General features: G+C 37.8%; 1 protein-coding gene across 6 annotated transcripts in view; it reads right to left on the bottom strand.

The window, feature by feature from the left end:
* efr3b (EFR3 homolog B) overlaps positions 1 to 16,199 on the bottom strand; it is a 35,024-nt gene extending 18,825 nt beyond the window's left edge. Inside the window, exons 1-5 of one of the 6 annotated variants that reach the window (XM_015373213.1) lie at positions 15,942 to 16,199; positions 15,397 to 15,535; positions 4,758 to 4,834; positions 1,507 to 1,634; positions 870 to 1,020 (exon numbers count right to left, since the gene is read on the bottom strand). In XM_015373213.1, the coding sequence (XP_015228699.1) occupies positions 870 to 1,020; positions 1,507 to 1,634; positions 4,758 to 4,834; positions 15,397 to 15,403 (363 nt within the window). In that variant the 5' untranslated portion in view covers positions 15,404 to 15,535; positions 15,942 to 16,199. Of the gene's footprint in view, positions 1 to 869; positions 1,021 to 1,506; positions 1,635 to 4,757; positions 4,835 to 11,802; positions 11,919 to 12,067; positions 12,191 to 14,569; positions 14,672 to 15,396; positions 15,563 to 15,941 lie in introns of those variants that run through there. The other 5 variants (XM_015373195.1, XM_015373205.1, XM_015373180.1 and 2 more) reach the window with 5 other exon arrangements.
* Positions 16,200 to 16,561: the final 362 nt, after the last annotated feature.

Consider the following 16,561-nt stretch of genomic DNA (forward strand, 5'->3'; position numbering starts at 1 on the left):
TTTATATCAAAACCCTGTGAATTAAATTCTACTTTGACGAAGAAATAAAGCCAAAATTGCCAAAGTATGGAGAGAAGAATCTTTTTTTTCCTTTGCTTTTTACAAGCAATGAAGATTTTATTGATCTGTGTGTAATGCATAATTCATAGTAGATCAGGAAGTATTTGCTTTAATGATGGAAACCTTGTATGTCTAAAACCATTCTTTTAATGTACAATATGTTAGCTTCTCTGTCGGCTATATTAACCAATATAATGTGCTGAACTAGATCAGCTATTTTCACAGCCTTTGTGAGACACATTTTAATAAAGTAGGGCATTTATTCATAAAAATTACTTGAATTCTATAAATCAAAGTTTTCTGCCCAACAGCAATGATGAACATTGATTCTATACCCAGCTATTGTTGTATCTAGGCTAGAGCTGTCAGTCTGTTAAATAATCTGGTTGTTATTTTAAATTGTAACACTTAACTTTTTTGCAATATAAAACTGACTAAAACTAGAGTAAAACCTTTTTAAGTTTTAGTTGACTCAAACCCACTAAAACGATTACATATCGTAATGACTAAATTGTGACTAAGACTAATCCTGAAGACTAAATCTAAGATGGCTGTCAAAAACAACACTGATCCCAGCGAATCAAATGATAAGATTCATAGCAACATGAGGAAAAAAGACTAATCGGTATCAATTTAAAAAAAGAACAATCACAGATTTAAACATGTGGATTGTAAATGTGCTTAAAATAAATAAACTTCTAGTAATCTTGATCCATCTCATTAAAATAATTAATAAAGAATGGGAAGCAAAGATAAAGGTAACTGTCGTAAAGAAATAAAACACTTTATGGATCATGTAGTAAACTCACAGAGTTGGTTCCTAGGATCTGCAGATTGGGTTTGTCAGACTCCAGCAGCTTTCGCACCATCTTTAGAAAGCTTTCCACAAACAGGTTGATGCTCTGGCAGTGGCAGGCCATCAGCAGCTGGTCCAAAGCTTCCATGGCAATGCACACATACCTCAAAAGCAAAAGCAAGAAAAGGACATATTTAACTTTCAAAACAAAGAGAATATTATCTTTAAGCAGAAAATGCTCCTATTTTAGTTTGTTTCTTTTTGCTAATTGAATTAGAACAAATGAAAGCCAACCTCATCCGTCTTTGGATAACTCAGCAGACTGATGATGACTAAGAATTTTATGTTTACAACACATAATATCATCCACATACATCATGAAGGAGAGCTTCTTAATCTCTTTGATGACTTCTAATCTTGTCCAGAGATCAGTGATATAAGGAGATTATAAATGTAACACATGTCTTATTACATCATAGCTTAGCTATCTGAAATTCTTCCCAGAATTTCACAATGTCAGCTTTAATGGAGATAAATTTAATCCTGTGGGAAAATGTTTGAACCTGAAAAGTGATAAAACAGGTGACTGTAGAGCAGATAGAACCAAAATGACTAGAGTATACCTATAATTCAGGGGGAAAGAGTCTTACCCATATCTATGTCGGGCCACATCCCTCGACAGCCTTTCAGATAGGTAAGCCCCGATACGGTCCAGTTTCTCTGGAGCTGACAGGGCATAAAATGTCAGCTTCTCCATGTTGGCCTTGACCAGTCCATCCTGGCAGGGTTATGGGAGAACACAGAAAGACCAGAGGGAGCCAGAATGAATACATCTTCTAATGTTTTAGTATATTAGCATTGAAAAATATGTTGTCACTCTCAAAATTCACTAAGTGTTTGAATGTTTATAGTAAAACAATATTTTGCTGAAAATTCAGAATAATCTAATGAACACAGTGAAATACTTATTCTCAATCCAGCAAGTTAGATGCAAGCATATAACTGGATCACTAAGTTTCCACTCTACCCCCAACACCCCACCCGTCTGTGACCTACTTCACCACTCTTCACTTTGGCCAAAGAATGGAGAGCGAGCTAAAATCACATGTCCTGAGCCTATTGAGGTTCTAATTTTGCTGAAGCAAGACCCAAAACCCCTCAAAGTAGCATTGCAGATGTAAGGAAACAGATGAAGTCTCAGTCTACTCTAAATGTATAAATTAGCTTGTTGGCTGCATTTGGAGCAGAAATCCAAGAGAAGGTGTAGATACTAACATCCTGAGCCGCTCATAGCGACTTGGTTTCTTATCTTAACTGCACTTCTAGAGCCATACTGAGTCAGAATGTGAACAGATTATCGATTTTTGTTTTATTAACACAGTTTCTGTGAATAAATGTAGTAGTTAATGAGGTTATACATGTATTAGATGGGAACATAATATTGTATGTATCGACTGAAGAGTTGAGGATTTTATTTCATTGATGACAGACTTTGTGACATCAGCAAACATTATACTGATCCATCAAATGAATATACTGTAATTTACACCCTTACAACCCACTAGGGGCAGCATCATTTAAATAGTAAGATTTCCAATTCTCACTTTTCCAATACCCACTTTGAGTAGATCAGCTTCTTTAAGTAAACCTTAAAGTTTTGAATTGTCTTTTTAATCATTTAACCACAGCATGTGAGGAAATGTTTAAATAAAACATTACTGACATCATAAACGTTAATACTTTTTCCAAGTAAGTGCTCTGTGATCAAACTGCTACTCCAGGTTTACCAAAGTCAATTGCAACATAAAGGGACCACTGTTATTCTCCCAAACACTTCAGAGCTAAAATCCTAAATCTACTATGCAAAAAAGCCATTCCAAATACTAAAGCCTGTCAAAACATTAGGTTTACATAAAAATACAACCTAACAGTTACTCTGTGAAATGCATGAAATACTGTGAATGTGCTGATAGGCGACAAAGCAGTGGAACAGTCATGATTAAACCATAGATAATAGGTTAATTTGTTGGATATTAAAGCGGAACCATTAGAGCAGCAGAAAGCCAAACTTGGAAACCTTGACAGGGATTGGAAGCTGCAAGTGCTCAGATTTATACACACAAAATTAGAAACTGGTGTAAATGCACCAAAATGTAGCTGTATTAGAACTTCCTGACATATTTAAAATCTAAATCGGGTTAAAGCAGGTGCAGCGCAGCTTTAATGAAAAGTTTCCTTTGCAACATCAGTCTCTTCATCTCCACTAAAATGATTTCTCTTTATGACTCATGAGTCAGATTCCAGGGAATCAAAGGAAATGTAGCACAGACGATGCCTGAAGCAGCTCAGGAAGAAAATGAATGTAAGGTGCACTTTGTTTGTTTTTTATCATTGGTCACTTACAAATTTATTACTGAACCTAAATAAATAAAATTAATCTGTGCTTAAAAAAAACTGCTTCAGAAAAAAAAGCCTTTAAATCTGGGTAAAAATTGTTTTACCAGCCATTACTTATTGTTTTAATGTTGCTAGAAGCTCACTCAGATTCAGTAGCAGCTCTCACAAAAAGAAGAAACTTTACAAAAGCCACCTAAAAAGAGGCCACATTATCTGGGCAGCCTTTTAAGGAGAGTGAGGCACACCAAAGAGGAGGGCACAGAGAGAAATGAGGTCATTGATGGAGAGGATCCACTGGCTTGGTGGTAAATGCATGAAAAACATGTCCCATTGATATCACAAATAGCACAGCATACCCAACAACATAAGAAAACCTTCAGAACCCGCCTTTAGAACCACTGGAATGATTGCAAACTAAATGTGTACGCTACTAAAACCCAAAAGGTAAACATACATGTTTTCATGTCAAAGAGTTTAAAATAAGAAAGTTTTCCCTTTCTTATTGTTCTAATTCTATGCTGAGATGTTATAGTAATTATGAGTTTATTATTTATTTATTTTTATTGAGCCAAATCTCTCAGAAAAGTCTAATCTGTGTCAGAGATTTGCTGTAGGAGACCATTTTTATGTATATTGTAAGAGTCTGTAGGACGGTGTTTTTCAAGGCACACGGTCCTGCATGTTTTAGATGTTCCTCTTATTCAAAACACTTAAACCAGACGACTGCAGCTCAGCAAAGCCTGATAATCTGCTATCAATTGATATCAGGTGTGTAAAAAGTATCTAAAACATACAGGGCAGTGTGCCCTGAGGAATAGAGTCCAAAACACTGCTGAAAGGCAATGAAACAGTGGACCGGTCTGTAAACTGGCATAAACTGGGGCTAGTATGAGTGAATTACCACTGCACTTAGATGAAAAAAAAAAAACAAAGCTTTGCTTACAACTAGGAGTTTTTTTGTTTTTTAGGTTTTTCATGGTCAATATTTAAAAAACCCATACAGTATATGGACCATTACAGGGCCCAGCCTGTCATTTACTACATTCATTTAATTGCCCAACCTTACTTAACATAATAGACCTGGTTCAGAAAATCCGATCTAAACATTTCCTTAATCATTTTAAAAAATGTGAACGGTTTAACTCAGTTAAATCTAACCAAGCAGTGTTTGGTGGGTTTAAACATTACCATCACCAAACTCTACATTTAACTTCATAACCTCCTCTATGACCAGCTTGGTTAAAAGACGTGTTTTTTTTTTGTTTTTTCATACTTCCTAACAGCTTGGGCTCTTTCCTTCCAGAACAGCTGTATTTAAACTAAGATTAAATCAAACAAATTGGACTACAGTAATGAAGTAACCTGTAAATTGCACTGGACTGTATTTAGGGGTTCATCATAAAGGGAAATGTACAAATTTGCCAGATCTGCATATAGGTATCCTGGTGCAAAATACATAATCAGAAAGCATCACAGAGGAAAGAGAGCCAGCAGGTTTTCTTACCTCTGGGTCTTCTGGGAAGATGTTGTCCACCAGTCTCTTGTACCGAGGCCTGAGTGCCCCGCAACAACCACAAACCCCTGATGAGAGACAGACAAACAAAGAGACATGGTCAATTAGTCTCATATATATACGAGAAAAAGGGCCATAAAAGAGTAGGTTTATTTTATCCACATCTTTTAAAAGGCTCTCCATTTACCCAAACTCTCTCCTTAAAAATGAAATAGAAAGTAATCACTTTAGAGATACATCAACCAGTGGGTGCCCTTAAAGTGCTTCTAGCTTTAGTTGAGACTCATTTACCAACTTGATTCAAACTAAAGTTGGTAGTGATGTGCAAACAAAGTGTTTAAACAAAGAGGTAGAGACACAATCTGTTACTAAGGGAGCCAGTAAACACATCTGGAGCCAGCTGAGAAAGCTGACATACTGAGACAGTAAAATGTGTTAATGAAAGGTTGGATGTTTGCTGCAGGCACTAATATTTATGTAAACAAAGACCAAATCCACAGGAACAGATATGGGCAACCCAACGAAAACAGCTCTGAGATGTGCAGCAAAGACAACATGAAGAAAGATGGTTCTTTTCTTGACTTTGCATTGGAGAGACAAACTATGCAGCCAGACAGAGCTGATTTCTGATTGGCTGACAGAATTCAGCAGTGGTGAGTCATAAACACAGGCAGGGAGAGTGAAGATATGAAGGAAAAAAAGGGGATAAGCTCCAAAAACCCCAAATGAATACTTATCCGTTTTCTCAGGTGCAGAGAAAACAAAAACTACATTCACAAGTTAGTGGATGTTAAAAGCTACTGGAAAAGTAGGTCAGGACACTCAGTGATGGACCGAGGGAGTGAGGGCTAGGCTGGTCTGACACTTCAAACAGGCAGAGGAAAACTGTAGTAAAAGGCAAACAAAGACAGGAAGACTTTCTTCATGAATCCTAACATTTCCTTTTTTCTCTTCTAGATGAGGCTGAAGTCCTCACTAATGTGACCATAAACCCCATTGGGAAAACACACTGACCCATTATTAACAAGATGACCAGCCACCTAATTACCACTTCACCAAAAAGCTATATGCATCAAGCCTAAAGGAAATTGACTAAAAAAAATTCTGATTTTTGCAGACCCTTCAGAAACTTTAAGCACCCCGTTTCTAACTCACCAACATAGATGGCCACGTGGCTCATGATAAGCAGCACTTTATGAAACACCCAGACTAGAACAGAGCCGTGATTTCCCAGACCAGCTGTCAGCTGGTGCAGTTTGTCCCAAAAATCACAGCATTTATATCCTCCACAAATAACTAACAATCTGTGCACATCTAATGCACATCACAGAGAAAATATCCCAGTTACTATTACCCACAGATTTGCTTTTTTAGGATGCTTTCACAAGAACATATCTTTATTTTAAACACTGTACAGCTGGATATAACATTAAAGATGATTCAAGTTTTCAAGACTTACTCGGTTAAAAGAGCTAATCTATCTTCCTGTTTTTGCAGGGCTTTCTGTCTCTTTCACTTTGGAAACCTGTGTTCGAATGTTGGTACTAAAAATGAGGGCATAAGGGTGAAAATACTTTACCCAATCAGGTTTGAGTGACTTGCAGAGGTGACCCAGCAAGTCATCTGGTGAGAAAACATTTTATTCTTTCTTTCCAGTTTCTTGACTATGAACTACCTCAGAGTAGACAGTGCATTAACTGGTACATTGCTGCCTACAAGATAAAAATGATATAAATAGAGAGCATTATCGTCCATCAGGTCTGTGTGGTTGGTGTGCTAGGAGGAGTTAGAAATAAAAAAGTTTTTTTATTCACTGAAGCATGAATGCTACCTGAGCAGGTAACCAAACCAAGTTAAACAAATGAATCTCCATATATTAGCTCTTTATACTTGTGAAATAAAAGTATATGAATAAAAAATAAATATTAGAAATAACATTATTCAGGGCTGCCACACTTTACCATTACATGTTAAAATCCAATTCAATGACCTTTTAAAGGACTCTTCATGACCAGTTCTTCAAAATCAAGGACCACACACAGCAGCAGACTGCTAAATCTGAATGTTTTCAATAAATTATTCTAATTAAGTATTATTTTAATAAAAAAAACATAAGAGTATAGATGTTGAATCAGAATCAATAAAGAAAAAGGACTATATACCTTATATAATTATTAATTATATTCATGACCTACATAATAATAATATGCATAGCCTTCATTTGTATCTATAAAAGAAATAATTTCTATATCATTTATATTTATATTCATTGCCTACAATATCTACAATCACGGATGAGATCTCACTTTGTTGAAGTCTTGTAGCTCTTTAGCGAATGCGTAAATTCCAGAGGCCTAATATTGGCAGTAAATGCTCACTGAGGCCATCTAGTGGTGCATAGATAAATATTTCACAAGAAAGTTTTGTCGAGTCTACAAGTTAACTGGGTCTTGTTTTAAAAAAACATTTTGGGGTAAAAACTGATCGATGTGTTCCTGAAGAAGGGAGAATTTCCTTTTCTTATTTCGCCATTGTTGTTTTCCAAACCAAAACAAAGCTCTAGTCAAAAACCGAGTCCAAAACTGAGTCCAAAAAAAAAAACAGGATGTTCATTTTTCTGGCCCATTGGAACAGAAAGCAGCTTAGCTTTATTCACCCAACTATCCATCCAGAAATCTTCCATACATGGCACTATGCAATGACTCAGCGACTCCGAACCAACGTAACTAGAAATTCACCAACAAGAAGAGCACTTGCACCCGTGTATGTGTTGTTAGGCACACGTTAACTACACGCACTATGTACGGGAAACACAACATGAAAATTCGACACATTGACAGCATGCAATATCAACCAGACAATAAAAACCCAGATATTCAATGGCATTCAAGTATGGCTGTCTTTTATATATTTTCAAAAACCTCCCAGGGTTTTTTTTTTTTTAAATGTACACATTTTCAAGGATCTCAAGGACCCTGATTATTATGAGTGAAATAATTAATACATTGGTTATCATACAGGAAAAACTTTATACCTGACAAGCCTTGTTACCACTAACCTAGACCAGGGGGAGGTGCTGGATGCAGATGCTTCTATTTATTAATAAAAAATAAATAAATAAAAAAGATACAGTAAGCCACCTAAATCTATTTACGATAAGAGCTGCTCAGTTTCAAGCAGTGTCTTCGTTCTCAGCAGGAACTCCACAGCAGGAATTGTGTTGGGGCTTATCTCAAAGAGCTGTGGGTCTATTCATAGAATTTCTCCTCCATCACTTCAAACACTAATAAACCCTCTGCACTCACTTCCTCCACCCTCTCTCTCTCTCTCTCATAGTTGCTGGGCCGGACTGGGGCCTGAGACTAGGAGTCGCTGATGAATTAATGAAAATGCGGCCGGCCCCTGGTGTTATGTGGGGAGGAGAGGGACAGAGAGGTTAAAAACAGAAAGACTGACGGACCAGGACAGGTGAGGGGATAAACATGGAAGTGTGATTTGGGATGTAGATTGAGATGAGTCACAGATTAGAGCGACTTATTGTACCTTTCCCATCCTGCACAAATCTGTCCTGTCCTGTCTGCTCACTGGAGGTGTAATTCATTTTTTGAAGGTAATAAACAGACTTTTATATAGGTTGAAGGTGTAGCTGTTGTGAATTTTAACATGAATTTTACAGCCCAGTTGATGTGGTAACTGATGAGATGATTCATAAATGTTTTTTCTCCACCATCCATGGCAGCTCGCTGATATGGACACATTATGCTCAGCTAATGGCCTCTGTTTTGCATTCTGCAATGCATCCAGCACTTGTTTATTCTAGGCTAGGTGGAGGGATAATTGTAACACACACTGGGTTTTTTTATCTATTTTTTCGCAGAAGGGTTTATTACAATGTGTTTGTTAGAAACTGACTCATTAGGAGACAAAACCCTGACCGTCGAGTTCAGCTGGTCGACAAGAAAATACGCTGAACTGTTTTGTGTGGCTGGTAATGATGGGTTGGTGTGGGAAAAAAAAAAAAAGAGTACAACAAAGTGGGAGGACAGGGATTTGTGTGACAGTGATAAAAAACACACATACCAGGGGGTGGGGGGGGGTCTCACGACATCCACCTACTCTCCACAGCAAGCAGAGCAACATACATATAGGGGAGACACACAGAGCTCCTCCGCACCTACACAGACACTCAGGAGCAGTAAAATAAAGCCAGATAATAAACATGGTGGCACACGCAGGCAGAGTGAGTCACTCGGAAATATAACGTGCCGAGAAAGAGCTGCAAGACATCTCGAAACACCCTTATTAAACTGACTTGGAAAACTTTACCATATGGATTGAAATACAGGTTTGTTTAAGGATCAAGGTTCTACCAACTCCACCAGATTTTGGCTACGTTCACACTGCAGCCTGAAGTGACCCAAATCCAATTTTTTTGCCCATATACGACCTGGATCTTATCTTTTCATGACAGTCTGAACAACAGAGATTCGATTTTTTCCAATGCGACCCAGTCCGCTTGGCAAGGTTGTCCTGAATCCGATATCAATCTGATATTTTCAAATGCGACCTGTGTCTGAACGGCCAGGTCGAGTTCATCCGACCTGAATGTCATTAACACCCGACAGTGGTCACTCTTCTGCTTCTTGCTACACAGAAGTGGCAAGAAAAACAACAGCAATGGTGGATGATGATGTGGAGAGTAGTATTTATGTTTAACCATCTTGGAAAGATTGAGTTTTTAAGGTTGGGAAAGATAGCTAGATGTTCTCCTGCACTACCATCCATGTTTACTTCCATAAACGCAGAGCATGCTTGCTTGTGACGTCATTGTGTCCTCTACTGCGCATGCAGGACACTTATGTTGTATGGATGCAGTTCACACAGGAGATCACATACAAGTCGCATATATTTGGGAATGTGAACGACAGGCAAAGCAAAAAAATCGGATAAAAAAAAATAAGAAATCTGAATTGAGCATCAAGGCCTGCAGTGTGAACGTAGCCTTTGTGACGTCAAGATTGCAAATTTTATTTTATTTCATGGGGATTTTAGGCGATACAACTCCTCACACAACTTTAAGATGTAATACAAATGATGTATTAGTTATCAAACTATTTATTAATGAAATAAAGTGTTTTTGAGTCTTTTGAACAACAAACATAGAACATTTTCTGCTACTTATATTATATTATATTATTTAGCGCTTCCTATAAGTTCTAACCAGTTTTCCCTCCCAAAGCACCATTCTGTCACCACCATATTATTGACAATAATATTAATCTGTCCTGCTTATTCCCTGTTGTGTAGCTCATAGATCAGCAGCATTTAGATGGTCCTAAAGCGAGGCAAAAGCTTAGAAACCAATAGTCTTTTTAAAGCCAAGCCCAGTTGCCTTCAACCAATAAAAAGCCAATATAAAGTTAAATTCCTGCTTTATGTCTCTTTTAAAAACACATCTATTCCAGTTATATGCTTTCTCTGGACTTCTTGGAGTTGATAGATTTATTTTAAATGTTTCCATCTTACTATAATAAAAGTCCTTTTGTTTTTATGTCTTCAATCTATGTCTTTTAAAATTCTAACACATCTGAAGCACAAAACAGCTGGATTTATACCAAACTGCACACATCTCAGCTCGATAAGTGAACTTTAAATAATTAGGCAACGTCTAAGGATAAAGGGGGCAAATATAAACAAGCCCTTAATTACTTTTAAACAACTGGGGCAAACCATGGGTACTATGAGTCACTTTGTGTAAGTCTAACACATAAAATTTCCATTAAAATGCATTGGATTTAATGGCTATAACATACAAATACCTTTGCAGCACTATATGTACGCACAGTACAGAAAAAGCCAATCACAAATTTATTTTTATCCACTAAATGATTGTGCGGGCACATTAAGAGATTACGTTCTCCATTTTCCACTGGATGTCAGCTTAATATTTTCACATCAGGCTGCGAGACGAGAAGGAGGGAAAGAGAAAAATAAACGAACTGTGTTTTAAGAAAATTCACATTCTTGTTAAAAATAGCATTTCCATCATCCTGCAAACAAATATGATAAACATAAGATTAAATCGATGTGCCGTTTACATTCATGTGTTCATATTTGTAAGAAAAAACTGAATTTGCAGTGCTGACTTGACTATTAAGAAATATACAGAAGCAAATGTCTTTTGTCATCTAGATAAATACAAGCCACTTCTTTGGAGTCATTACGAAGCATTCTGCCCTTCAGAGTTTTTATTACATAATAGCAGGGGGTGAGGAACTTTCAGCTATTTTTACACTTTCAGAGAGTGAATTGAAGAGATCCTTCAAATTCAAAATAAAAAGGAAGCAAACAGAGTGGAGAATGATTGCAAACAGACAAAATTGATTGAGCAAAAAACGAATTAGACGACACAAACCACATAAGCTGCAGCTGAGAGTTTGTGGAAGCTTTACAGGAGAGGGCGGTGTTGGCAGAATAAAGATCTATCAATCCTTCCTTATTACTATCACAGTTAAAAGAATCGAGCGGACATATAACCAGCACCCATCTTCAGCCAATAAATTATAAAGCAGTGAGACAAAGTCGGAGCACACACACATTCCCGTGTGGGTGGCAACAAACACAGCTGGTATAAAGAAACCAACAAGCTGGTGTCCAAATAAATTCTCAAGACATAAAGCTAGGTTGACACACCATTCATCAGTGCCAAAAACGCCCCTTTAACTCAGCTAAAGCACTAGAATTACAGAGCTTCATCTCATCTTGTTGGAGTACACGGAGTATCCAAACTCAGAAGAATTTAGAGTATCTAAACATTTGCCGCTGAGATCTGAAATCACATCATCTACAACTGGCTTAGAAGTCCTTGACAGGCTCCAATTCCTCAAGAACTGCAAGAAAAATCGACCAACCATGACTGAATGACTTAGTCTCCGTGTCACACATCAAGTCAGCACTTTTTCAGCAAACAGCGAAGAATTATATAAGAAAAAGGGGAGAAAAAAAAAAAAAAAAAGATTTAAATAAAATCCATTACAGAAAAGATACATCCTCAAAGTGGCATCTTCTTTCAGTTCAGTAATGTAATTGAATAGATCCTCAGTAGAGCCCGGGTTCCCGTAATGCTCTCAGGAGACGTTACACTCTGGTAACAGCTTTAGAAAGAAACCCAAGCAGGAAAAGCCTTTTGCAGAATGTAGGAAAACTGGCTGAACCTGTGATAACACCATTGCTCACACGCTTCGGCAGCCTAGAGCATACACACATCAATGCATGGCGGAAAAAATGACTGACATTCTTACCGTACATCGGCCGTGATGGGGGGGGAGTTTTTCACTACGAGGACTGGATGTTTCCTCAGTGCAGCTTCAGTTCCTCATTCAGACACACCGCTGTGCTGAGAGGCACTGGAAACGCACACAAATCTGATCGCATATGAAAACACAGAGAGAGAGAGAGAGAGAGAGAGAGAGAGACAGGGAGAGAGGGAGCTCTGGGATAAATGCCTGCACGTGTGCTCTGAGCTAAAAAGCATACAAACGTGCACCGTGATTGGTGCAAAGCGAGGCCCGGCACTGGAAATCACACACTATGACAAACACACAAACACACTCACACACCCTCCCTGCCATGCAGACACACTTGCGCACGGAAGGGGGGCTAAGAGACAACGTCAGAGAGAAACCGTGGCGTGATGACCTTGGATTTTCCTATTCTTCTGCAGTAGCTTTCCTTGTCAACAGAGCAGTGCAGATACAACACTAGCCAAATATCCACAGAGCATGGTGAGTTAATAGAAAGATAGAAAGAGAGAAAACCTTCCTCCCACGCAACCTCCTCTCTTCTTTAGTTAGTGTCCCTCTTTCCCTCCTCTTTATTGTTATAGTTACTGTTTCACAAAGCTTATGTAACTTTATCCCGTCCTTCCATCGTTTCATTAAAGGCCTAAAATTATGGATTTGTTAAATCATCTTTTCTAAATGTATTTCAAGGCAAAGTTATATTTAACTCTAATATAAGGCACATTTGAATTCTTTTAAAGAATTAGCAGTGCTTTGCAATGTAAAATAATCCATGTGGTCGGTTTAGATAACATGAGGTGTGCACAGCATTGCCTTGCAAAAAGATGGCCCTGGGTTGTCATGCATGCATGCACGCATGTATCTTCCTCCCACAGGTTAATTGGTCCATCTAGGTGTGTGTAACTGTGTGTGGATGTCTATGTGTCACCCTGGGATGGATTGGTGACCTACGTACTATGCAACCCGTCACTGGATGGATAATCAAACATGTTGTAGAACCATAACATTAACATCTTTATGAAACCAGAAGCGTCGGTGCAATGCCAAGAATGAAAGCCATTAGCTATGACCTATGGAGCAAGATGAAAAGCGGATACCTAAAAAAAAATGGATGCCAATTATATGCCAGCAACCTGTCATATTTTGTGCATACTTTTCTAAAAAGCTACAGTCCTTTTTTAGCCAATGCATATTATTTTTTCAGAGGAATCTGTGTTTTTGTGCAATTTTTTTTTCAACTTTACAATGGCGCTCACAGCACAAGAGATAATGCAGCAGCTTCTTGGTCTGTGTCATTTGATCGGTGCTTAGAAAGCTGCCAGCATTAGACAGCAGAGCCCAGAGGGAGAGTTAAATACATGCTAGCCATTTTTCTCAACCAAGTTCACAGAAATATACCAAGTTTGTACAGCAGGAAAAACAGAGGTTACTTTTACTCATTTTGATTGTAGATCAAGTAGAATCACACTAAAACATGTTGAGAAAGAACGTGTGAGCAAGTCTTGACTTGCAAACAGTCTTTTCTTATGAACTGATCCGTGTTGTTCCCTTTTCTACAATGGTTTGGATTATTATATGGGAAACAATTCTGATCTGATATGCCTAACAAATAAAGCAGACAAAAAAATGAACAAATAAAACATGCAACGCTAAAAAAACATCCAAGAAATCTTAGCAAGTTCACCTGAAGTCAGAAAATACAATGCTCGAATGTAGGAAGCAACCTTTCATACTACATTCTACATAATAACATTCATAAGAACATGAATTTGCAGCACTTTGCATCTGAACAAACCACTGAGCCACCTGAACAAACCACAATTCAACCCAAATGCATAGTCATCAACTCATTAGCGCTACTACCTTACAGCAAAAAAGCTTCCAGGTTTAGGGTTAACTTGTTGCAGCCTTCATGTGTGCAGAGTTAGAATGATCTCCTAAATCCTGCATGTGTTTCCTGTGAATTGTCCCGTTTTCTTCCACATACCAAAACATTATGTCAGCTACAACAGGATGGATATTCTATTTATCCATGCTGAGAGAAAACGTAGGTGTTTTAGTTTAGTTTAGTTTTTTAAAGCTAATTAGGTGGCAATATAACTCAATCTATACTTTTCACTAATCTAAATATAATTAGTTTTAGCCCTTTTCAACCAGTAGTCAGGATTTGTAGATGGATGGGTGATAATAAAAAAGGCAGTTTCAATTATGTTTTTTTTTTTTTTACATAATTACCTAGAAAACAGCCAAATTCTACACTTTTCCATTATTTTAGCCAATACTTCTCTAAGTTTAGAACAACTCCTGTGTTTAAATTTCCAGGGAAAAAGGATGGAACTATTTTAACTTACACAACAAGATACAAAGAGTTACAAAACACAGAAAAATGTACAAGAGTTTTCTTTTAGTCACTTAATACAATGATAACCTTTTTTTTTTTCTTCAAAGCTTTCCTTCTGTCAGTGTCCAAAAAAGAACAAAAGGGATGGTATTTTTTCTTACCCTTGCCCACGCGATGGTCCAGAAGGGTACGATAGTTCAGTGCCAGCCTCTGCGTGGCTGGGACATCTGTTGCAGGCAAGGGCATAGCGGGCAAGGCGTACACACACACACACACACACACACACTACTCTTCTTTACCCAGACACGGAAACTTGAAAAACGTTTAAAAAAGCCAAGAAATACTGATTCAAAAATCAACCATCCAAGTCCAATAGCTGTTATTCTAAAACCCTGCTGTCTGACAAAAAAATTAGTTTAGTTGCAAAAAGCACCACATAAAAGCCTGCACTTGTTTCCCCCTTCAAACTTTTGCAAAAATTTTACAAGCACCAGGAAAGAAAAAAATGCATCCACAATAAATTCCGGATGAATACAAACTGTTCGTTCCTGTCCTGAGGCTTCTTCGTATAATTTAAGTTAGCCCAGTCAAGATGCCCGCATTAACTAAGAGATTAGCAACAAATCCTTCAATAGCAGCTCCAGGCTCAGTGTGCATCTCACTCATTAAAAAACATCTCACAAACACAATGGAGCTCACTATCCAACCAAAAGGAGGAGAGGCTGGGAATGAGGGGCACCGTGGGACTGTCATTCAGTTAGTGGGCTTGAGGTTCAGGGAATGTGGACTTGGAAGTGATGCGGGTACAAATGCTTGGAATATATTGTCAGTGCTGTGGGATTATTTTTTTCCATGGACACATCTGGAACAAGTCTCTACCTGAACTAAAAGTTCAATGTTTTTATTCAATGCTTATTATCTTAAGTGCAAGATCTTCAATATCTGAGTTATTATTGGTGCAGACGTAAAGCCGATGGGTGTTACTCACCTGTCATGTTTGATTTCAGTCACTAGGGGGCGATGCTCTTCCACTTTCAAGGAGACGAGGAGTGTGGTCGCGCCTCAGGTCTGGGGTGAGCTTCCGCCGGGCCTTCGACAATCAGGAAAACCGCCGGTCTGGCTGCGGCCTGCTAATGTTAGCATGCCCAACTTAACTGCTCCGCAAACAAATTTGGCCAACTTTTAAATGTTTTTTTTTTTTTCCAATAAATCCGGACTATTATTTATAGTTACTTTTATACCTTTATTTAAAAAAAATAGCACATAAATAGACTGTTCAGACAGTAATGTTATGAGAATGAATGTGAATTGCTATATAAGCTTTGCTACCTGAAACTAAAATATCACCGTCTACTTATCCTTGGTTTCATTAATTCATGGAAATCGACATGATTATTGGTTAACTTTTAAATCAAAAACAGCCTGTCTATAATGTATAAATGCTAAGTTACCTTAAGGTTTGTAAACCTACTTGTTAACCTCTTAGCTGTTTTTAGCATAACGTTATTGAATGACAGCTAAACATTTTCTTACCATGAAGCGAAAACAAACTCCTCTAAAGCTTTAAGTAAACGAAGACTTATGGTGTATAACGTTATTTACAATCCAGCCATTCCAAGAGAGTGTTTATTTGGGTCGGGTGAGCGTTCAAATCCCTTTAACCCCCAAGCAGCTGCAGGCTAGCCGCTAAGTGACAACCCAACGGGGGACCCCCTCCCTTGGAAACCAGCCTCAGTGTCACTAAGTTTCAACATAATCAGCTCATATCCGCATTGTCGGTTTGACCGAGTTATTTACTGCATTAGTTTGATTCATACATAGTTAGATTAATATTTATTGTCAAAATTATAAATAGATAATAGTAATAATTGCGTGTTAAAGTAGAAACAACCTGTTCAGTGTTGGTTCCACACCCAATTTAACAGGGTGGGGCCAGGGTTGTATTCATAGTGAGAAATAACAAAAGAACGAAACAAAAAAAAACAAAAAAAAAACAAGCTAGAAATAAATGACTGGGTAATAGTGTATCAAATAATCAACTAAGTAAGCTCCAGAGCCTCATTTACAATACTTTCTTTAGCCACTACCTTTTTGAGGCAAGAGGCTTATTTTATTTTATTTTTTTCAGCTTTTTTTTTTGTTGTCATTACACT

Source organism: Cyprinodon variegatus, unplaced genomic scaffold (assembly GCF_000732505.1).
Source record: "Cyprinodon variegatus isolate N-32 unplaced genomic scaffold, C_variegatus-1.0 Scaffold4, whole genome shotgun sequence".
Lineage (NCBI taxonomy): Eukaryota > Metazoa > Chordata > Actinopteri > Cyprinodontiformes > Cyprinodontidae > Cyprinodon > Cyprinodon variegatus.